At 24.3% G+C, this 24,040-nt stretch overlaps 1 protein-coding gene across 5 annotated transcripts in view; it reads right to left on the bottom strand.

Moving 5' to 3' along the window:
- Positions 1 to 23,565, bottom strand: part of LOC145833852 (signal-induced proliferation-associated 1-like protein 1) — a 34,990-nt gene extending 11,425 nt beyond the window's left edge. For all 5 annotated transcript variants that reach the window (XM_082941066.1, XM_082941069.1, XM_082941070.1 and 2 more), the window contains exons 1-17: positions 22,564 to 23,565; positions 20,542 to 20,692; positions 19,944 to 20,084; positions 19,455 to 19,542; positions 18,536 to 18,638; positions 17,048 to 17,240; positions 16,302 to 16,426; positions 15,009 to 15,200; positions 14,042 to 14,222; positions 12,740 to 12,843; positions 12,398 to 12,555; positions 11,012 to 11,165; positions 8,327 to 8,562; positions 7,921 to 8,166; positions 7,347 to 7,521; positions 5,488 to 5,603; positions 3,140 to 3,217 (exon numbers count right to left, since the gene is read on the bottom strand). In XM_082941066.1, the coding sequence (XP_082797192.1) occupies positions 3,140 to 3,217; positions 5,488 to 5,603; positions 7,347 to 7,521; positions 7,921 to 8,166; positions 8,327 to 8,562; positions 11,012 to 11,165; positions 12,398 to 12,555; positions 12,740 to 12,843; positions 14,042 to 14,222; positions 15,009 to 15,200; positions 16,302 to 16,426; positions 17,048 to 17,240; positions 18,536 to 18,638; positions 19,455 to 19,542; positions 19,944 to 20,084; positions 20,542 to 20,692; positions 22,564 to 23,523 (3,401 nt within the window). In that variant the 5' untranslated portion in view covers positions 23,524 to 23,565. The remainder of the gene's footprint in view (positions 1 to 3,139; positions 3,218 to 5,487; positions 5,604 to 7,346; positions 7,522 to 7,920; positions 8,167 to 8,326; positions 8,563 to 11,011; positions 11,166 to 12,397; positions 12,556 to 12,739; positions 12,844 to 14,041; positions 14,223 to 15,008; positions 15,201 to 16,301; positions 16,427 to 17,047; positions 17,241 to 18,535; positions 18,639 to 19,454; positions 19,543 to 19,943; positions 20,085 to 20,541; positions 20,693 to 22,563) is intronic.
- Between the last annotated feature and the right edge of the window lie 475 nt (positions 23,566 to 24,040).

Raw genomic sequence — 24,040 nt, 5'->3', positions numbered from 1 at the left:
TCATGTGCCGTGAAACAAGCTCAAGTAAAATTTAATGTTTTGTCATTAATGTTCCATTTCAATCATCGAATCTCAAGCTTTCATTAAACTGAGACACGGGTTTTATTTGTAGATTATGACTTCAAGTTTTTTCGGTTGCAACTGACTGACGAGTTTCAATAAGAACAAAACCTCGATCTCAGTCTACCGAAAGCTTGTTGTCTGATAATCGAAGTGGTATGATTAAATCTTTGTGTTGTTATAAGTAATTCAAAAAGAATAATATATTACCTATGATGATTATAAATTATTTCGATAATTCATTACTTCTCTTAAAAACATAGTTTTTTTTTACACTTAATAGTTAGAGTTTTACTTAAACAATAGGTATATTAATCTTTACTTATAACTAATTAATAAAAACATAATTACAACATGAACGTTTGACAATCTTTTATCTACCTTGTAACTGTAATTTTTGTGTATCATAGGAAAATAATATATATGTTTACGCCGTTTATAGTGGAATGTGTTCAAACAGTTTCTTATTATGAAGATAAAATGTCATAATTTGAATATCTTAAAATTAGTTAATAGAAAAATAACTTCTAAAATTAGACATTATTCTGAATAAAAAAACATCAATTTTATTTTTGTGACGAAATCTAAAGTTAGTTATATTACGCATTTAAATATCTATACTTACAAAAACAATTAAATAAATATAACTAATTTAACTTAATTAATTTAGTAATAGTAATATTCACACACAAAAAATGCATTTAGGGTTGCCACAGATCAAGCTGAAAAAAATTCCTGACTTTTTTAAATCTAAGTCTAATAAGTTATAATTTAAAACGGGTTCAAAAATGGAAAACAAAAAACTTGAAAGATTTTAGTTTATTCCAAAAAGTCAACTAGACCCTGTAAAAAGATGAATTGCAGATGAAATTTATTGTTAGAAAATGACATCAGCAAAATGCAGTTTTTATTGATGATAAACTTTCTTATCATAAGCATGTTTATATCAAATTTCTAAACTTTTCCAGACTTCTGTTTTTTTTTTTTCGTTTTTCCTGACTTTGTGGCAACCTTTTGTATTCGTACTACAAATAGTGTATATTTAGTTCTAATTAAAACTCTATATATATTCTAAATTTAATAAAGACAATGTTAAGATAAAATGGCTACATGTGTTGAGTTTTTTAAGTTTGTATGCTACTAAAAAAATAATTTATATTGCTTGAAAATGAGCCTAAAGGGATTCCTTATGTGATCAATATCCTTAAGGAGAAACTTTGGCTATCAGGGGCCTTAGTTAGTGAGACGGCGAAAAAGTAATGAGCAATTAATTAGTATGGGAGCGATATCTAATAAAAAAGGCGATTACTATTTAAGTATCTGCTAATGGGGCGTTTAAGAAAATGAGTTTTGAAAACCCTGACCTTGGTGGTGTTTTTCAATTACTTTATTACTATAGCAGCTTATTATAATAAAAACAAGTCAGGTTTGTCAGAAAAGTATTTTGCCAATCAAGTTTGTTTGAAAAAGGCTTTCACAGACTGCCTAGTTATACAATAAAAAAAAATTGTAATGAAACCAACATTTTATAAGCACTACTGCTTTCTTAAATCAAATTAAGACCCTTTTTTAATCGTTGTTACAAAAAATCTCAATTTTGATTAATGTCAGAGATTTCTATTCATTAGTAGTTAGCTGATCTCTGTGCTAAAGTATCATTTGTAACAGTTAGTATTGTAGTAGCAAAATCTATAATATTTGATTCAGTAAAACTAAAAAGACCGGATGGACTTAAAACAAATATCGATTAAAGTTAACTAACTTAAAAGGTCATTTCGAAAACTTACAAAAAGTGGACAAAAAACTAAATTTAAATATGTAATTGAAAGCAATCAGTATGCTTTTGTAATGTAGTAATTATATACCAAGTGTTATTAATTAAATTATTAAAACAATCATGCATTATGCTGCCTACATTATTTTTTTTTATTGAAACAAACTAAACTTCCTCAGCACATATATATTCTACGTTTGGTAATAATTAAGTTTAAGCTATTTCAATATAATTTTACTGCCAACTAGCACTACTTTATGGAAATTGTAAAAGCATGCGTAAATTAATATCACATTAACTTTTAAATAATTATTTGAATATTTATGTCTGTGTTTCAAAACGTTTACTAAAATAATTCAAATAATCATTTACTGATTAGATTTAAAAACTGAAAATAAGCAAAACTAAATTACGAAACATTTTATTGAGCAAAAAAATATCGACAATTAAAAAAACTTGATCTACAAATTTATTCGTACAAAATAACTACAAACCTAATTTAGTTTAAAATACAAAAACTAAGGTTTAAATAAAAATAATAAAAACGGTTTTTAGTATTGACGTTCATCGTAAATTCAATATTAAATAAAAGAAAGAAAGGCTTTATTTATTATGTATGATTAAAACACAGTACTTTTGTGCAAAAACACACGCAAAACTCCCATGCAAGTGTTATTTGAGCTATTCTATCAAAAGCTAATACTAATAAACTAGTCTAAAATGAGATTACTATTTTGAGTAAAGTTCGAAGAATTATTTTAAAAATTTTCGTCAAGTATTAAACAAATAAATTTTTTATAGTTTGAATATATTTTTTAAGTGTACGGTATATAAGTAATTCTATTCAAAAAACGTATATTTTTAAAATGTTCAGTATAAAACTTATATAGTCAATCTTAATTGAGTAGTAAATAAAACAACAAGTATTTTAATAAATAAAACTGTTAAAACAAAAGATAAGCTTTTAAAAGGTATAACATTTTATTTTGTATTTAGTTTTTTTAAAGTGTAAAGGTAACGATATGTTTTAACTGAAAAAGACTGTTGCTTTTATGGTAAATAATAAAGGTTTAAAGGTACTTTTTATTTAAAAAAGACTTGATAATATGAAGCAATAATATATCATATAAGCATAAAATATAATTTATACTGTTTGAAAGCTAAGTATAAGTTTTTGGTTTTGTTTTTATTTGTAGTTATTTTCAGGTTAAGCCAAGCAAACACACAGCAGAAAAGCTTTAAATAAGCGTTAATTTACCAAGTGTGCAACTCTTACAAGACCATAAGTGACATCACAATACTAACTCTATTTTGTCATTAGGCTTCGTTTCTATTTCGGTAATATCTGGAATTGGAAACAGATGATACAGCTCCATGCTACATCTATGAAGTTATTAATAATTTTTTATTTAAATTTAAATAATAATACTAGTGCAAATTAAGTATTTTATTCACTACCAGGTTTCATTTGCGAAAAAAAGACCTTGTTAAGTTGAGCAATATTTTTTAGTTAAGACAAATAACTATACTATTAAAATTTAAAATAACATTTAAATCAAAGTATACATTTTTTAATACAGATTTAATGTGTACGACATGAAAATGCACAGTCATGATATTTATTAAAGATTTAATCAAAAAATATAGTTTGTATTTTGCTTTGAATTGAAATCTTTTGTATGAAAGGTATGCACTTCTAATGCAAAGTAAAAATTAAATTTAAGAGGCTTTTTACAAGGAAGTATAGATTACAATAAATATCATTCTCAAACAATACGTTTTTTTTTCTATTAAAATGTTCATCAGTTAATTATTAAATAATAAAATAAGACATAAATATTCGAAATTAAACCTTAATCTAGTTTAAGTTTTTTTCTAAATTTTCAACACTTTTCTAACTGCTGTTTTAAATATTTTTAAATGTTTATGCAAATTTATTGTGTCTATATTTAAACTGGTTAATTTAATGACGGAAGAATGAACTATCCTATTCAATAGGATCGGGATACAATTGCATCAGAAAAATTATATGATATAAGTGTATATATCATGGTTGCCACTGATCGAGCTGAGAAAAATTTCCTGACTTTTCCTGACTTTTTCCTGAAATTTTACCAAAATTTTCCTGACTTTTCCAAAACAAACTCTTGAATTAAACTTATTCTAAAATACATAATCTAAAACTTAAAACTATATTAAGCTTTCAATCTTATTTTAATACAGGTTAAAAACAAATTTTTTGCTGAATTCTATCATCAAACTTCCAGTACATAACTTGAACCATCTGGTATGATTAATGTTTGTAATAAACAGCTCTATCAGCAAAATACTTGTATTATTACCTTATAAACACAGCTTGTCTGAAAAAAGACACAATTTTTTAGCATTTCCTAGCATAAATGTATCTAGATAAACAAACGACATATAGGGAACTTTTATAATTAAAACCTTGAATTAATAACAAACATTCAATACTAAAATCTTAAAACAATAACAAATTTTTACAGTTGAAACCTTAAAACAATAAAGAACACAAATTTTTAGAATTTCCTAGCATAAATTTATCTAAATAACAAAACGACATATAAGGAACTTTTACATTTAACACCTTAATTCAATAAGGAACTTTCACAACTAAAACCTTAAAACAATAACGAACTTTTACAATTAAAACCTTAAAACAATAAAGAACTTAATCAAATACTGTTTTTTTTAAATGTATAATTTGATAAAACACTTTGATTCTAAAATTATGCTAGATAAACTTTTGTTTATATATCATAGTTTCACTATGAAAGTGTCCTTGCTACAGATCATCAATACTAAAAAGCTTACAAAATCTGCTTGTTCAAGTGGGGTACTTGTTCAATATGTTAACAGAAAATTTTTGCAATTTTATAAAGGATATTTTACTAATTTATACCAGATAAAGGCATTGGAAATAAATTACAAATTTTTGTAAATTTCTAGGAAAATTTTGGAATTTTTTTCTGACTTAAAAGGACTTTTAATTAATTTTTACCATTTGAAGGCTTTTGGAAAACAAGAAATTTTGTAAATTTAAACTGACAAAATCTGACTTTTTTTATTAATTTTATGAAATTTCTTGACTTTTCCTGACTTTTTTGCAAAACCCCCCATTTTTTCCTGACTTTTGTCATTCTTTAAAATTTTTCCTGACTTTTCCTGATTTCCTGACTTTTCCTGACCGAGTGGCAACCCTGATATATACTTATTCATAGGAAAGTTTAGTTAAATTTTTCACCTATTTCATCTTATACATTTTAATTAACACAAAAATAGTGTTTCTTGTTTTCACGCGGTTTTAAAACACCAAAATAAACTTATTTAACCCCAACTTAAAAAATAATTTGTTTTTCTTAATGTAATCATTAAAACTAACATCACTTACAATTACAACTATCAAATTAACTATTACATTATATCAATTTTATAAAAAACAGTATCTAAAACATAGGTCAAAGTAATCAAATTCTATATAGATTAGACTATAGCTAAAAAAATTTTAATAGATATATATAATAGTACATAACAGCTAAAAACTATTAAAAAAACTAACTAAATGTTTAAGTTCTACTTTTTACGTAGGTTATTACTAAAAAACCGTTAAAAAGTAATTGAAAACAACGTACTTCCTAGGAGTTTTGTCCAAATTCGGACCGATAGAAACACAGTATATATGAGAAGTACTTTGTAATATTTCTTTAATATCTTCTATTGTTAATGTAGCAACAGATGTTTGAGATATCTGAATTTATAACTCGTAAGTATATTCGTTGAATAACATATTTAAAAACAGTTTTTTTTTTAATTATTGTAATAGTTATTTAGAATATATATAGAATAATATCTAACTTTATTAAGTATTTCTTGTTACTTTTTAATTTATATTTTAGATTTTTTTATTTTATATTAGTAGCTACTGGAACAAAACCAACTGTTTTTAAATTTCGTCAGTCTAACAAAAAAAAGTGTATAGAAATTTATTTGATTTTCTGATGGGCTTTGCTTACAAATTTAATAATTTGCTTATTAATTTATTTTATTTCGACGGCAACTAGGATTTAATGTCTTATCACTTTAAATAGGTAACTAATAAAAAAAGACTTTAAACACAGCTGTTTTAACTACTGAATAACTGTCTGGTAGAAAACCAACTGTTAGTAAGTAGGTTTCCAAAAAGTAGGTTACTGCGATATAGCATAAGTAGCATTTATCTTAGAAACAGAAAAATTTTAATGATTAACTATAAATAACAGTCAAAATGAAAACAATTTAAATATACGTAAATAAAATTATATTGAGTATTTTGAATAGTAAAGCTATATTCTTGACATAATTTGATTACTTAACTTAAATTCAATTTATACTCAAGATTTATGAAACAATATTAGTATTTTTAAACCTAAGTAATTCTTTTTTAATAACTAATAATACATTTAAAAAAGTTTTGCAACGTCAACAAAAACTTTTTTTTGTTTTTTTTTGATTGTTCTAATTCTTTGTAATTGATCTAAAAGTAACTTCAAGATCTTATTCTAAAAAATATTTACAAATGTATTTATTGAGAAAAGTATTAAGTGCTAATAACTTTTGTCTAAAAAAAATTTAGACGAAACAAGTTCATCGGAGTATAGCGATAAATATTTAAAAGTATTCAAATTATTTAAAATAACGACATTTTTCTGTGCTATAAATAGCAAATTTTTACAGAGTTGTAGTATTATAAGCAAATATTAAAGCATAAAGAAACGTTGTTAGTCTAAATGAGTTGAGAAATTTTTAAATTAATGTTGTATTTATTTACAACTAAATATTAAAAAACTTAATACTTATATAATGACTAATATAGTTAAGAAATAAAATAACATAAAGTTTGAATTTATCAATTTATTCAAAAAACTAGAATAAGGTTATTTTTTATTAGTTTTAAGAAGTATTCATAAATACTGTTGTGTTTGCAAAATAACTAACTCAAATTATATCTTAGGAGTATTGAGCAAACAATTTTATAGTATACATACAAGGTTACTAAACGTTTTTTGATTTTTTTTTCTTTTTTTTCTAAATTTCTTCAAGTTTTTAAAAATGAAGAACAATTTTTTGGTCCATTTTTAGTATAAATTAAATTTAAGGCAAAGTACTGTCTTAAGTAGTATAATAACATAAAAAATAAATAGTAAAGCTAATATAAATGTGTTTTTTGGAAAAAAAATACAAATTTATTTTTTATATGATAGGTTTTACGTATCCAACCATAATTTCATTACTTAACATGTAAAAATAGTTTAAAATTTCAAATTTTTCCAATTTTTTTTGAAATTCCAGGTTTTATACAATATTTCTCAAATTCCAGGTTTAATAAGGTTTTTTTTGCCTAAATTGTCAAATTCTGGGTTTTTACAGGATTCCAGGTTTTTTAGCAGCACTGTAAATAACAATAAACAAAATAGTTTTAATAAAGTGCTTATAACAAATAAAACAAGCTTACCTCTAATATTCTTCCTCTTATCGGAACAGAATTTAGCGGACCGCTTTGATATTTTTCTTCCTGTATGTCGGTTATTATTCCTTCATAATTGACGCTGACTCCCATTTCTTCCAAGGTTTTTCCACCTCTCCACTTGAGCGTTTTAGCTTCAGTACCTCGTGTAAACTTTCCTAACCTGCATTTTTTATAAAAGTTTTTTTCATTTTCTTAGTTGTTAAACTATTAAATGCATAATTTATAAAAAGGTCTTATATTATAAAGGCACAATTTCAAAAGTAATGTTGAACTAAACAAAGGCGACTCGTGATGATGTTATAAAAGAGTACGGATGAATTTTAGCTAATTCAAATATTACTACATCTTATAGTACAATAAGCACTTATAATGAAACTGCAAAAAAAAATTAACACGTAAGTAGAAAACATCACGGTGTTTAGGTTAGTTTATGCTATTCCCCTATGACATCACCATTTGTCGCCACTGATACTAAACTTTGTATATATAAGAGGAAAACACAACAGTTATTGTTAATGATAGAAAAAGAGCAGAATAAATGTAATATATTATTAACTACCTCTGAACAACTTCTAGCCGAGCTTGATCATTTTCTGATTGAAAGGTAATCTTCTCTCCCCTTCCGAAGTAAACGCTCAAGTCGCGGACTTGTGAATTTTCATCCAGAGAGCTATTATGCACGGGTAGCAGCCATCCTAGAATTGAAAGGCAGGGAATACTGAAAATCAGCTTGTTGTTGTTTATCTCTATCAAAGAAAGCACACTGTTGCTGATTCCGAGAATACAAGAAACTTTTTGCGTTCCGCTGAATATTTAAACTATAGTAAAAATATGTGATAACTGGTTTTACGCAGTTTTTTCTTTTTATTTTATTTTTAACAAAAGTAATACAGCTGTTTATGTTTTGATTAAACTTTCGATTATAAGAAAATTTTATTATGTTTCATTTAAAAAAAAATACTTACTTAAAGTCCGTAGCAGTAACCGGCCAGGTCAGGGCACCACAACTAACAGTTATTGGTAGAGAAAGTCTGCTATTTACGTGGAATTTAGACTTCTCATTGTGACGGTGTCTGCGAGTGGAAAGTGCAGCAAATTTGCTGGTGAACTTGTTGTCGTGGTAACTACTCGAAGAAACAGATTTCTGATATGTCCTGATGGCGTCCTCTAAGTACTGCTGCCGAGTAGTCATTGCGAGTGACTGAAAAATAATGTCATTTTTAAAGCAGTTTATTTTGTAAATAAACACTTAATTTGAATCAAAAGCATGTTTACACTTTAAGCTGTACTTACATTTCAATTGTATTGTTTGTGTTGAATATTTATAAAACAATTTTCAATTTCATTTAGGAAAAACAATGTTTTAAACCTAATTTCTAATATAAGTTATTAATTTTAAATTTTTACTTAAACTTATTTCGACTTCTGAAGCTAAAAACCAGCTGAAGGATTACAAACAAGTGAAAACAAGGCAAAGCCTATCAAAAAACTTCAAGGAAATTGTGAAAGTTTTATTGAAATTAATCTTAAATATTTCAACTTTATCTACTCATAACAATATAAAGTACTGCTAAAAAAGTAAAGTAACTGGATTATTAAATTTAGTTATATAATTAGAATTGACTTAATTGTACACCTTTTAAACTTCTACAATTTGTACAAAAGTTAAAGTTCTTAATGCGTTTGTTTATAAACTATTCCACTTGCTTGTGTGATAATTTAAACAGCAAGGAGTAACAAAACCTAAAGAAAATAAAATTATAAATCAAAAAATATCGAAAAAAGTGTACAAGCTCAACGGATTTAAATTATACTATGCATAAAAAAAAATCAGAATAAAATCAGCAGAAATATAAAGGAAAATTAATTCATATTGGAATTGAAATGCACGGCATACGAAAAAATTTTTTTTTTTTAATTATTTCTCGATAGCTGTCATTATAAATAAAAATTACAGTAGCTCTCTATATATAGGTCATGTGTCTAGGATTTCTGGACAATCAATATAATAACAGAGCAGCAACTATTATATAATAAAAAACTGCAGTTATAGGTAAACTTATTGAAACAAATTTTAATTGTTTTACAGTAATCTAAAGTTGTACATAACTTAGAACTTGTTGTTTACTGAAACTCACAAACTAATAAAATTAAACCTTAATTAAATAACTTGGTCCTGATCAAGGACTAAAAGTAACTTTTAACATATTTAAACAACCCATGTTGATTTTTCAGTTCTAATACGTGCTTTTAATATTCTAACAACATTTACTTGAATTTTTGTGATTAGATAATTAGTGTATATATTTAATAAAAAAATTCTTAATAAAAATATTTGAATCGTGTTAAAATGTGATTATAAACTCATAATTGACAAATTTTTGATGTTTAGAATAAAATTGCATATATTTACATATAATGCATTTTAAGTTTATTTTTTCAAAAGTTTATTTGGAAAACGAAGTTTCGCCCGAAGAGCTCGTCAGTGCTTAAAACAAACTGAAAGTTTTTGAGATATTTGATAGTTTTTTGAATAAAAATTTTTCAAAAATTTTAAGTTTATTTTAAGCACTGACGAGTTCTTTGAGAGAAACTTAGTTTTTGAAGTAAACTTTTGAAAAAATAAAAAGTGTATTTGTTTTCTGTTGACAAAGTAGATACCTCTAATAGTTTCTTTAACAATCAAACCTATACAAAGCTTTTATCAAAAATTCTAAATTTATTATTGTATATAAAAATAAACAACCCTTACAAAATATTTGTTATTTATAAAAGCACAAATAAACATGAGTTACAAAAAAATAGCTCAAAAAAAATATAATTCAAACAAAGATTTATTTTACAATAAGTATTTGAATACAATTGTACATTTCTAACTTGCAGCCATCCACTTAAATTTCACTATTGCTTACTAATAAGCTAAAAAACTAAACCTATTTCTAAACTATTTAAAGAAAAAATCGGACCACTTTTTTTAGTCAAAGTTTAAGAAAGCTTTGTATTTTTCTAGGTTTTATACCATTTTGAATTTTTAGCAAATCTCATATCAACCAACAACCCTAAAACTAAACAAATTTAAATATTTAAATTCTTAATAAAGCACTGTTTTCTCAAAAAAGGTTTTGATAAAAACTTACATTAGGCTTAAACGACATCGTTTTAGACTACGTTATGTTAAGAACTGATTGCAAACCAAGCACATGTAAAAAATAGTTATAAACTTATATAATAAGTTACAAAAACTAGACACTTTTAGTAAGAAGTGTTGTAAATATATCAAGTATTAGTAATTGCTGAATTTATAATTGAAATTTATGTACAAGTTCAACTTTCACAAATATTAAACAAATACCAAAATCATATTAAATGAACCGCAACAGATTATTCTGATACATTTATAAATGAATCATCAAAACAAAAAATTTCTCTTGTTTAAGTTAATCAGTTACTTTTTTTAATCTTTTTTAATGTTCACAGTTAGCTTGATAAACGAAAAATAAAGTTAAGGGCGTATCTTAAAAATAAACAAAATATTTTAGAAGATTTACTTTTGCTCTTATTCATATTATCATTAAAAATAAACAAAATATAACAAAAAAATAAATAAATAATATTTCAAGTATTGGCCAAACAAAACCTAACAGCTAAACCTTAAATTTTCCATTTTCATAAGCCACGTTTTCAGCATTGACAACTTTTGTAAGAAGAAATTCTCTAAAAGCGGCAGACTTTCGAAACATGAACTTTTCAGGGGGAATTGGAGGTCCAAACCTAGGAATACTCTGGGCGCGGGTTACTGCGACCCTGTCAAACATTTTTTTATGTTGCCCTTAATCGTTTCAACTTTTAGAATTGACTAAACAATCATGGTCAAAAACTTAAATGCACTGACTTTAAAATTTTTATAAGTACTATTTTCATAAAACAATCTTATTCATATAGTCCTTTAAATTAAGATGTAGTCAAACTCAGTGGTTTCCACGGGGTGCATAGAAATTATTCAAGTGTTTATAGAAAAAAGTTCTAAAGTTAAAAAATAGTTTAAATTGACGGTTGTTCTGTCTTTATCTATTAAAGTAGCTAAATTAAACGTAAATAAGCAGTTCTAAATGCTTTATTTATATTTAAAAAACCAAAAATATTAAAAAAATATTGTGTTTTAAAAATAATAATAACTTTTTAAGTCTAGTAGTACAAAATTTATTTTTTAGTAGTTTAGTGTGCACAGCTTGTAAAAAGGTTGAAGACCACTGTTTTAATCAACTGAAATATATCTTGCATAATACCAAATATTTTCAAGTTTTTTTAAAGTTTTTTAGATAAAACAAACTCCCTTTAATAAATTACGCAAAAAAAAATATTCTAGGTAAGAACATGAGTCACTATTTATATGACGTAGCTATAATATGACAATACATATATTTTTTTAATAAGTAAGACAAAAAGTTAAACAGTTTTCAACTTGTGAATTGGATACAAAAAAGTTGACATTAATTTTTCAAAGAATTAATACTAAATATATAAAATTTATAAAAATTGTGTAAATAAGATACTTTTAAGAAAATATATTTGTAATAATTGATCACTATTTATGTTTTTCTTTTATTCAAATACAATAGCAAATAAATAGTTTAATAAATCAAAGTACATCTATCAACATATTTTTTTGAATTAATAATTTATCAGCAAAACCAACTTAATTTAAAAACATTTCTCAATCATAAAAAAAAAAACTATCTAAAATATATATAAATGGTTCTAAACATGTTCAAAAGCTTTGCACAGCAAGTTGGTGAATAAAAAAATCTGTGCACATTAGGTTACAAAATATATAAACTATTTTGAAAAACACACTTGTTTTTATGTTTTGAGTGTCTAATGTATAAACAACGTGTCAAAATCTATTAATTTAAGTCAAAACTTATTTCAATAGAAAAAACTAAATAAACGTCATTTATAAAGCACTGTTGCACTTTACTAAAATTTCTGTGCAATCCGTAAGAACAACTGGTATACAAAACTAATTTATCAATTACCTGTAACAAGTATCATCTGAACATGGGTTTACAACTCTAACAACAATGAAAATATGCTGGAATTGACTTCTGAAAGATTCAGGTGAGAACGCAGAACTGCCAGGTTCTTGAAAGACGATTGTCACTATATCATTTCCAATATGGCGCTTCCTCGGCAACTAATACATTAAAAAGGTCAGATTATAAAATTTTAATTTTAGTCAAAGTTGAAACTAATTTGTTATCTTACAAACAATAAGTATTTTTACTCAAACCCAAAAATTAATTAAACTTAACTTATTATTAATAGTTTAGGAAAACTTAAAATGAAAATGAAAGTAGAAGATCTTTATTCAGTTATACCTGCTGAGGATTAGTCGAATCAAACGGTAGCATTGTTGAAACGTGGTACATTATCTGATAATTGTTCCAACGAGTATAAACTGACTGTTCTCCTGACGATCCCGCTGTGAATATTGGAAATGATTAAAAAATGGCTGTATTCACTTGTTATTGAATTTGAAGATACAGCAAAGCTTTAAAATATTTGAACTTTACAAACTCATATTTTGTTTAATAAATACATTTTACCTAACAAACGGAACAACAACAAAAAAATGAATATGAAGTATACTTAATATTTATATTGTATCAATAAGTGAGGTTTAATTAAATCTTATTGAAAACAAACATAAGTCTAAAAGTAGAATAAGCTACTAAAGGAAGTAATAAATAATAATTCAGAACTGTTTGATTTGCTTAATGTGCGCATAAACTAGATTTGGGCTTTTAAGTTTACAAATTAGATTACGTAGTAATTTAATACACACATTTATTTTAAACACGTAGTACATAAAAAAACTTAAAAAAGTATCTAACTTTTTAATAAATTATATAATAGTACATATTTTTTTGATTATTTTCATCTTTTATACAAAATAAGTAATCCCAAAGTTTAACTATTCTTAAACATATATTTATTTTTACTCAACTATTGGCATGAAAAGTAACGTCTGTATGTTTTTTAAGCGTGTAAAAATTCAGTAAACACTAAAAACTTTAAAAATAACTTATAACTCAATAAAAATAATCGCTCACTTTTAAGAGAAAGTATAAACTATAAGTCTTTATTTCACTATAAAACTCTGAATATTAAAGTAAGCTAAATAACTATTTACTGTTTTTTTGAAAAATTAACAGCCAAACAACATTTCATGAAAAGCTTAAATACATTTTAAAAGCTTATAACTACGTGTCACAATAATTCAAGTAACTTAAGCCTTATATTTATTTTACTTTAAAATAGTTCACATTTAAAATATATTTTCCTAATTATGTACTTTATAATAGTATTTTAAAAATATTTTAAATAAATTAAAAATAATACATAACTTGTTATTTGAAAAATATAATAAAATACTTTTATCTGTCACTTCATAGACCTTGTAAAAATTTTTCTAACTAGTAAACGTGACCTTGACATCAATCATATAGAAATTAAGATGTATCAAGAACAACTGTTTCTATATAAGGCATTGTTTTTGTTGTGAATAAAAGGGTATTTTTCATAAATGTTTCCATTTTTTAACTATATATAAGTTTCTATTCTATTAAAAATGTTTGTAAACAAAGAAAACTTTTTATAAATTTGATAAAAATATTTACTTCTGATATCAAGTCCTCCCCTAAAATTTTCTTTATCAAATCCAAGTAAATTAACTTTATGGCCTAAAACTTCTAAAAACTCATCAAATGCTGGGCTACCAAATTCATTGTTGTACATTTGTTCTTCCGTCGTTTGACCAGAATTGCTATACAACACGCCAATTTTGTGTGTATTGTTTATCTGAATTAGTTTAGAATGTTAAAAAACATTCATAGCATAAGATAAGAATTAAGCAAATAAATATTGATTTTTATTAATAATAGACCTATAAAGTTTTTTTAATGGTTTATAAAACATATAGAAAATTTTAACACATTTATATACAAATAATAAAATTAGAGAACTAAAAAAATTAGAAGAAATATACTAAAAACGCTTTTAACTTTTTTACAGCACGTTATCTAATGAAATAAATTAAGCAAAACTTCTTTAAAAACTACAAAATATATAAAGTGTCAGAATTTTAATTGACTAAGCATAATCATTAACCACTTTATAAAACTAAACTGATTGCTGATAAACCGCTTTTATATTATTAATTGACCGCAATAGTCACAATATTTTTATTCAAAAACAGTGTAGCAGTTAGCTGCACCTCGTAACCACTCATGCATGAAGCATATGGGCGGAAATGCAGCTATCAATGTGCCTTGCATAAATTGATAATTTTGTTTGAACATTTAAAATAAAAGAAAATTATTGAAACAACTCAAAAAAAAAACTTACAAGTTTAGGTAGAGTTTTAAATCAAGTTTATGATATATGTCCAGCTAGTTTAGCAGATAAATAACATCTTTAATGTAGACTAATGAACTTATACATATAACCTTACGTCTTTAAAAAAACACAAAACAAAAATATTTTTTAAGGCGGTAAAAGACAAAAGTATAATGAACTTACACAAAATAACTAAACTAGTTTTTTAAGGTTGTAATCGTAAATGAACAACATAAGCTAAAAACTCACTCTCTGCTCGTCAATATTAATGAGTGCATCAACTAGTTTTTGATTTTGATCAGCCAATCTCAGTTCAGAAAAGTTGAGGAAGGGACAAATGTGCTGCAGAACGTCCTTATGAGTGCAACTTCTGCCACTTAAGTGATTGCTTCGCTTACTTTGAACTGCTTCTTCCAATATTGAACCCCGTAAAACTACTAACTGTTAAAATGTTTAAGTAAAAATAAATATTTTAACTCAATTACAAGTTTTGTGAAAAACTTTTATTGTTTTTATGCATAAATTTGTCAAAAAGCTTGTATATGATTAAACAATTTATTCATAAGAGAAATAACAAACACGTTTGAGGCAGTTTTTACTAATTAAATATAATTATTAGTTTAAAGAGTTTCATATCAAGAAATGTACGGTTTTTAAGCATATACTTTGTATGATGCAAACTTGAAAATATTTTTACTAATGCGTGTATATCCTGTATTTTACAAAATACATACTTTCATAACTTTTAAAACAATAGTACAAATAACTCATGTTTTCCATGATATTATCTAATAAGATACAAATATTTATATCCTGCTTTAAATTTTACGATACTATAGTACTAAAATATTATCTATTTAATTCTAATTTTGTTTAAATTATGAAAGCATTTATTTTGTAATATGTTGTTTATTAAGAATTGATTTTATTATTTTAATTAGATAAAGAAGCAATATTTCTAATAACCTTAAATTTATACAAAAATGTTTTAATTTTTAAACTAAAAAAATAACTCACTGTTCATGCTTATAATTTTTAGTGTATATTTTAATAATAATCTTTCCAAATTAATGAATACTACCAAAAATCTAACTTTTCAATAATTATTTCAATACATAAAACAATTACAATAATAAGCAATTTAAGCGCCAAAAAAAAAAAATAATTAAGATTTCAAAGTTATATTAAATACATTAAAAAATAATTCCCATAAAGTTTTTTTAATTACAGAAAAAGGTTGTTATCTAAAATGCACTTTAATTTTACAACTAACTGATTTTATTGTTTAAATTAAACATATACTTAATAAGAAAACTAACTACGCTAATATAAATATAGACTGAACACTACTTAATCAGTATATTCTTTTTGCATACATTATTCAAAAAAAAAAGGTTTCATCAAATTATAAAACCATGAGTAACTACTTTTGAAAATTTAAACTTTAATTAGACATAAAATAGACTACAACCATTAAAAATAATTTAAGAAATATAAAATCCTTAGTAGTTTTAAAATTATTTATTAAAACATTCTTTAAACCTCAGTAGTTCTAACAATGACACGGTATTGGTATATAGTGGTTTGATTTTCATCTATTTTCTCCCGTTTTAAACTTATAATGATAGGTCCATATTTTTCATCAGTCATCATAAAATTCTGATGCTCTTTTTATTTACAGAAGTATATTAATAATTTGTACCATACAGTAATTCCTAGTTAAATTACAAATTATATACAATAAGTAAAGTTTGAAAAAAGTATATATCTAATATTATACTTTTTTTAGTTCATTTTGTAAATAAATAAGTTTATACAATAAAAGAAAAGGCAAGGACTTTAAATCATTAATTTAGTATTTATTTAACAAAACATCTAACGTAAACCATTATAACTATAAGTTAAAAATTAAAATTATAACTTCAAGTGTTTTTTTTACGTTAAAAATTAAAATTTAGTACTAAATTTTATAGTTGATTTACACTAATTGCTCTTATATATGAGATTTATATTGTAAAGAAAAAAAAATATCAAAAACTATTTTATATGATGTTTCAAAAAGAGAAAACTTTCAAATTATATAAAAAACACAATTGTTAGAAGATGGTTTATGGATAATTGGTAAAAGCATGATGCTGTTTAAAAAGATTGTAAAAATACTAAGAAGCAACATTTATTTATTTCATAAATGCTAAATTATAGTATAAAAGTTTTTTATCTGTTCATTTTTGTAGTACTTTAAGTATAAAAGTTTAATAGTATTTCATACTTTTATGGACAAAAATTACCTTTTTCAGCAAAATACTTTCGATAGTAGTTAGCACCCTGATCAACATTTTCAATACCATAGGAAAGCTGAGTAGGAGGTCTTGGTGGCAGGGGGATGTCGGTGTTGGCAACTTCCACAATATTCAGGTAGTCGTGGTTGGTCAGAAGGTTTCGCGCGTGTGCTGTTGAAGTTTCTCCGTTGTGAGTACCAACCTGAACATGATATGGAGTATTTACATTTCAATTATTTTGTCTTACCTTCTATGCTTGAAGAACATAACACTTAGAAGCAAGTTGCTTACTTTTTCAATGTATACTTAAATACGTATATATATATATTTTGTGATACTGTATTTTGTACTACGTCAGAATAGTTCAATTATATATATTTTAGCATAAATTTTAGCAACATGTCAGAAACACTTGAAGGGTGGTTCATGCAAATTTATATTAAACATCAATAGAAGCATGAACAAACAACTGAAATAAAGATTTAATAATATATAATTAAAATTTTGATGATAAAAAACGACTATGCGTCCAAGACAATACATTAAACTGTATCAAGTTGTTTACGACTCGTTTTTTTTGATACAAGGTCTAGAACAAACTATTTTGAGCGCTTTTAATATATACATGTTTATTGGTTATGTCTGCATAGAATGTTTTAGTTTTTTTTAAATCAATTATATTATAAACTAACTACATATAAAATTATAAGAAAATACAAAAAATGTAAATATCTCAATTGAAGTTTTAAGACAGAAAAATATGTTTATTTTATTTTATTTTTAACATTTAAAAGATATAAACAAAACAAGTTACTATTGAAAATAGAAACTGTAAACCAGTTATTATTACAATGATAAAATTTCATGAAAGTTAGGTTACTTTAACAATTAAATTTTACTAATATATATTTATTTCAATTTATTTATTCTGCATACAATGTAGTACTAAACTAACAACAAATTTGGTCTAAATGTTGCGTGAATATATTTCAGTTTTATAAAACTTAGTAGTTCCAATAAAAAAACATTAAAGTATAGCACCGTTTTAAGATAAAAAACAAAAACTAAAAAATACTACATATAGCTGTGTGGTTTAACTTATTATATGGTATTTTAGTCACCGTTTCATTACTAAGTTTTTTTTTTTTAATTTACTTGATCTTTATACAACTTTCGTTTTAATTAAATTTTTTTCCAATAAATTATTTATTAAAAAAAATAAATTTATAATTTAAACTAAAACCAAAATAACAACAATATTTTATAAATAGTACAATTTTCTATAAAAAAAAATTAGTTTGTTAAAAAAAGAAAAACTATACTTACATGGACCTAAAGTTTAAAAACAGTAAATCTATCGTAGTGGAAAATAAATAAGTTTTGAACAGAAAATTAATTAATTTATGATTGTATTAAAAAAAAGAAGTATTGACCAGTAAAATATATATTTAAGCTGTAGCAAAAACTTTAATTACTCATTAAATATTAATTACACACCTGAACAGTGACATCTGACAAATGGGACGCGTTGGTGCCGACGTTTGACGTGAAAACTTCCCTTTCTCTTTCACCACCAACTTCATTGACAAAGTGTTTGCAACTGTTTGTATTCAATCATTTAAGTTTTATTATGACTATATTAACTCATGATAAAACCTTGAGTAACACACAGAACACCTAATTTACACTAAATTAGTTAAAAAAATAGGCAAAAATTAAAAATTACAGATTTAAACTAACAGGCAAAAACATTTCAATAACAAATATACAAAATTATTTTGATTTTTTTTTCAAAAAACGAACATAATTATGATAAGTTAAACAAGTCAACTTTATATGGCTTTACGGCGGGAGTTTACATGTTGTATAATTAATTAGATCGTTGTTACCATATAAGCTTACAGCAAAAGAGAAAGTAAATTGAAAATATTTCAACAATTTTTTCAAATTGATCGTCGTGCATCGCATATAAAGCATTGCAACGGACGGTTTTCGACTTTTGAATAATATATGAGCTTAAAATCTCAGCACCTTGATATAAAATCGAAACTAGATAAAAAATTGATTATTAAACCAAAATAAACACAACAATAAAAAAAAGTTTTGAAAATCATATTTTACTATTGTTTGTTTATTTTTAAAGTCAAGTAAAAAATTATTTGAAAAATTTAGTTCATTTTTTATAAATAAAAATTTTACATGAAGTCAAAAAAAAAAATTATGTAAGGTAATACAAAAGAAAAATATTAAGTTATAATTTAAAGTTATATCTAAAATCTTAAATTTTGTTGCTAAATAACACTTTAAATAAAAATATGTTGTCAAAAAAAAATTTTACAAATCAATAACTTATTTTCAAAAAACTATGAACAATGAAAAAAAACTACAAAATTCAGTATACAGTTAAAAAACTGACCAATCTACAAGATCATTAGCAATATTTCTTTGGTTTCTTGCGTTTACAGTATCTATTTCTTTGATGTTTTCAGAAGGAGTGTTGACTTCTACATAATTTATATATAACAATTTTAAATTAAAAAGTATAACATTTATTTCGAATAAATAACCAACTAATTGATGAGCTAAATCATAAGCTTTTCTAATGTTGTCTTAATGAATACAACATATGATAATTAAAAAAGTATTTTACAAAATCCATGACCTAAGTTTAACTTTATTTAAAATCGAACTAGTAGCCAAGTTGAAAGTAGTTGCTACAGTGCAACAAAGTGATATCCAATATTTACACATTTTAATTTTATTTTAAATAACAGTCAAACTAAACCTAAACTTTTATTTTAAACCAATGTCTTAGACATTGTCAGTTTTATGTAATGTTTTAGGTGCAAAGTTATTTCATGTTACCTTCAAAAGAGATTTATGGTTATCAGGTAATTACTTGTACCTGAATTAGCTTTGCTAGCACCACTGTCTGTACTTTTTCTTTTTAGATCCTGCATAGTTTGTAGTACACGATTAAAATTGAAAGTCATACTTTGACAGTCATAATGAGCAAAATTCTGCAAGTTTCTTTCTTGATGGAATCCTGTCAATCAAAATCTAAGTTATGTATAGAACTGTATACATTTTAATACAATTTCTTGTCAACTTATTCTTAATTTATATTAAAAATTAAGTCTTATATATTCAAAATTTGGGTAAGTTTCAATTTTACTTAAATCTTAAATGTTCTCTTACAAGCCTAGTTTAAATCTTGTTTACAATGAAGATAAAATAAAAATATTTTTTAAGATTTTTTTATTAATTCAAAGTTTAAATAGTAAACTATTTATCTAAATCTAACAAAGTTTTACACATAAAAAACAATTTATTACATGTTATAAATTTAGTTCAGCACACTAGAATTAAAAATAAATATTAATTAAATATTCTAAAATATTATACTTTGAGACCTTACTGAACAATGAATAATTCTTCTCGAAATTTTAAATATTAAAAAATATACATTTTGAGTTTTAAAAACAAACAAGAAATATATTCACCTAATATACCATCAGTTTCACTGATACCATTTGTTTCCTCTCTCTGTTTAATTATTTCTAAGTGATCTCTTATTTCACTTGCATCAACAGGTCTTTTAGAAGCTTTTTCATCTATGGAACGAGAGTTACTGGCGGCCGAATACTCTTTTTTCTGTAAAAGTAGACTTTGAGTCATGGAAACACATAATAAATACTTCAATAAAATTAATAAAACTTGAACATATTAGATTAAAATCTTAATGTACTTCTCAAAAATGGCTAATTTTTTTATTATTAAATCAGTTAATTACAACACTTGTATAAGACAAATTGAAAAAAAACACCAACTTGATCTATTAAAGGCAAGCAATAAGTTTTAGATACAACAAAATTTCACTGTCTCTGATGAACAAAATACAAACTTATTTTCAAAACATTTTTAGTAATTAAAAAAAAAGTATAAAATATTTTTTTCTAAATTTGCTTATACTTAATCTATTTAAAAAGTTATATATATCATTTAAAAAAAATTAATTATTTTTTTATTCCAAGATATAATATTGTACAAATAAAATTACAAAACAGACTATCTGCGCTTATGTACTTGAAATTTTGAAATAATTAAAGAAAAAGTCTATCATAATTTAAAATTCAAGTAACAATACTTTATTGTTATTATAGAAACACACTTTAAATTTAAAATTTTATTTGTTCATCTAACAAGTTATCAAATAAATAATTTCAAAATCATTTTATTTTAATCAATAATTTCAACAAAAACCATTCCAAAAAACTATTTTTAAAAGTTGTTTTTAAGCTTAAATCAATAAAAAAATCCTTTAAATTAAAAATGCAATATACACTACTATTATTATTTATTATTAAAAAACTAAATAAGCTTATTTCTGTAATAACTGTTTACAAGTTAAAAATTAGAACGGAAAAAAAATTAAACCAAAAAATATATATTTAAACTGATTACTTGTGATGCTGTGAGGTAATATAACTAAACCTTTAAATATAAGTGGTAAGGAAATTTTTCAAAAGTTATAAATTTGTAATTAAATCACTTTTTCTTCAAAGTTAAATAAAATTCGTATCTAAATTAATTAGCAGATTATTTACGTTTAAAACATTATATTACAGATTTTAAAAAATTTAGCACAAATTAAATATTTTTCATAAAAGTTAACTTTATCAAGTATAAAACATTTTCTGACAAACAGATTTGGAAATTTAATAAAAAAACTAATATAAAAGTTCATTTATATAAGTACTTTAGAAGATTTGAAAGCTATAATTAATTAAAATTGTTTAATATTTTTTACATTCTAAACTAATTACTTAATTTTAAAAAATGCTATTTGCAAACTAATTGTTATAACAGTGTTCTTATTTTTTAAATATAATACAAAAGCTACTTTGACTAAAATTTAAAATTAAGTTATTTTGTTTAACTAATTTTGATGAATTACTTTTTAATAATAAATAATTATAATACAAAACTAATAAAAAAATTTTGGAGAAATATTTTTACTTTGGTTTAATACAAGTTTACACTTGATCTCAGAAAAAAAAAACTTAGATTGTTTATCATATATAAAAAGTCAACAAAATTCTTAAGTAAAGGTAAATACAGGGTTGCCACTCATGTTTGAAAAATTTCTTCAAGGTTTTAGAAAGTACACGTTTTTTGGTCTATTTTTAGTTTAACGTTAATTAACTTTAGGGTTAAAATATGTGTTAAGTATGATAACAATACTGAAAAGATACTGCAAACTTACTTTAAATAAGTTTTTAAATAAAAAAAATTTGATGATGACAATTTTTTTATCTATTTGATAGGTTTTTAATGTCAAATTAAAATCTTACTACTTAACATGTAAAAATTATTTAAAATCCTAGGTTTTTCCAAGTTTTTTTAGGCTAATCCGTAAAATTCTAGGTTTTTCCAGGATTTGTGGCAACCCTGTAAATAGTTATATACATATAGCTTTTTGGTATTATAGATTATTTAAACCCAAATGAAATTATAAAGCTTACTTTTATTTTGTGTTTTGTGCTTGATGGTAAACTATAAGAGGACTTATCTTTTTTATTTCTTCTATCTACAGCTTCAGCATACTCAGCAGCAGTAACATTTTCATATGAAGATGAGTAAGAGTTATTGGCAGCTAAATTGCTTAAAGATGTTAGATTTTTATCAATGACTTTTAGTGTTTTTGGTCTGTCCATTGATAAACTTTTTTTATTCATATTAGAGTCAGAACTACTAGAAGTGTTTGCTACAAAAGGTTTTTGGTGATTTGCAACTAGTAATAAATCATAACTATTACTTTTAGTTGCTAGTTTGGGCTTGCTCGTTTTTGTTTGGCTTATGGAACTTTTTTCTGTTGCTCTTAATATTTTTTTTGCTATTTGATCATTTATTCCATTATTTTTTGACTTATGAAAATCTAATTTTTCTTTAGATTCATTTTCTTTTGTATCCATTCTGTTGACCATTTTTGGTGTTGATACATTTGTTTGGTCTAATTTAGAAGAAGATTCTCTACTTGTTTGTTGACCAGTTCTTGTAGAAGTATTTTGACAACTATCTGAAAGGTTTTTATTAGGTTGTTTAGAATTATTTAAAATCATATCGTTCCAGCTACAGGAACGTTGGTGTGGAAAACTATAAGTAAAACTATTATTTGAAGAAGGTGACACCACAGGACTAGAAGGAGGTTTTTTCCATCTGGCTCCCCATTTAGTTCCTGTAGACATACCTCTTGGTATGTTTTCATCAATATATGGTAGTGACTTGTTATCAGAGTTTCTTGGCAAATCACCATTTGTAAGACCAATCTGCTCAAAAAAATGTTTAGCTTTTTGAGCTCTTTGTCTGACATGTACCCATTCTGGTGTTTCTGTCATTTTATTAGGATCCGTAAATGAGTGTGAAGATTTTTGATGACTTGATATTCTCAAACTTTTGGATTGTAAAGATTTTGAGTTATTCATTTTTTTTCATACTAAATATATTAACTGGATTCTAATTTTTTTTGAAATTTATTAAATATATTATCTAGAAGCAAAAATAATATAAAGAATGTATCAAACTTATTAACTAAAGAATATTTAACATAAAAAATACAATAAACTATATAAAGTCTGTAATATTAGACTTGTCCAATAACAAAAAAGTATGTTGGTTTCAATAAATTTTAAAATAACTATGGTTTGCTTTTTAAGTCATATGCTCTTAATGCAGGGTTAGCAAGCATTTGGTGGTCATGGACCAAATTTTTAAAACAAAATATTTTCAGGACACAGTTGTAGTTTTTTAATCTTCATAAAAGACCAGAAATATATATTCTAAGTTTTGAGGCTAGTATGGGAAATGCACAAGCGTCACTTTGCCTGAAGAGACACTTTTGGAGTTCAGTTTAGTAAAAAACCTAAATTTTAAAATAAAGTAGAAAATATTTATTTACTGGAAAACAATGCTTTAAAGAAAAAACTTTGAACTATAAAAACT

The sequence above is a fragment of the Thalia democratica genome, chromosome 4 (assembly GCF_965202585.1).
Source record: "Thalia democratica chromosome 4, ktThaDemo2.hap1.1, whole genome shotgun sequence".
Lineage (NCBI taxonomy): Eukaryota > Metazoa > Chordata > Thaliacea > Salpida > Salpidae > Thalia > Thalia democratica.
The sequence above is the reverse complement of the archived record's forward strand: the minus strand, read 5'-3'. Positions and strand labels throughout refer to the sequence as shown.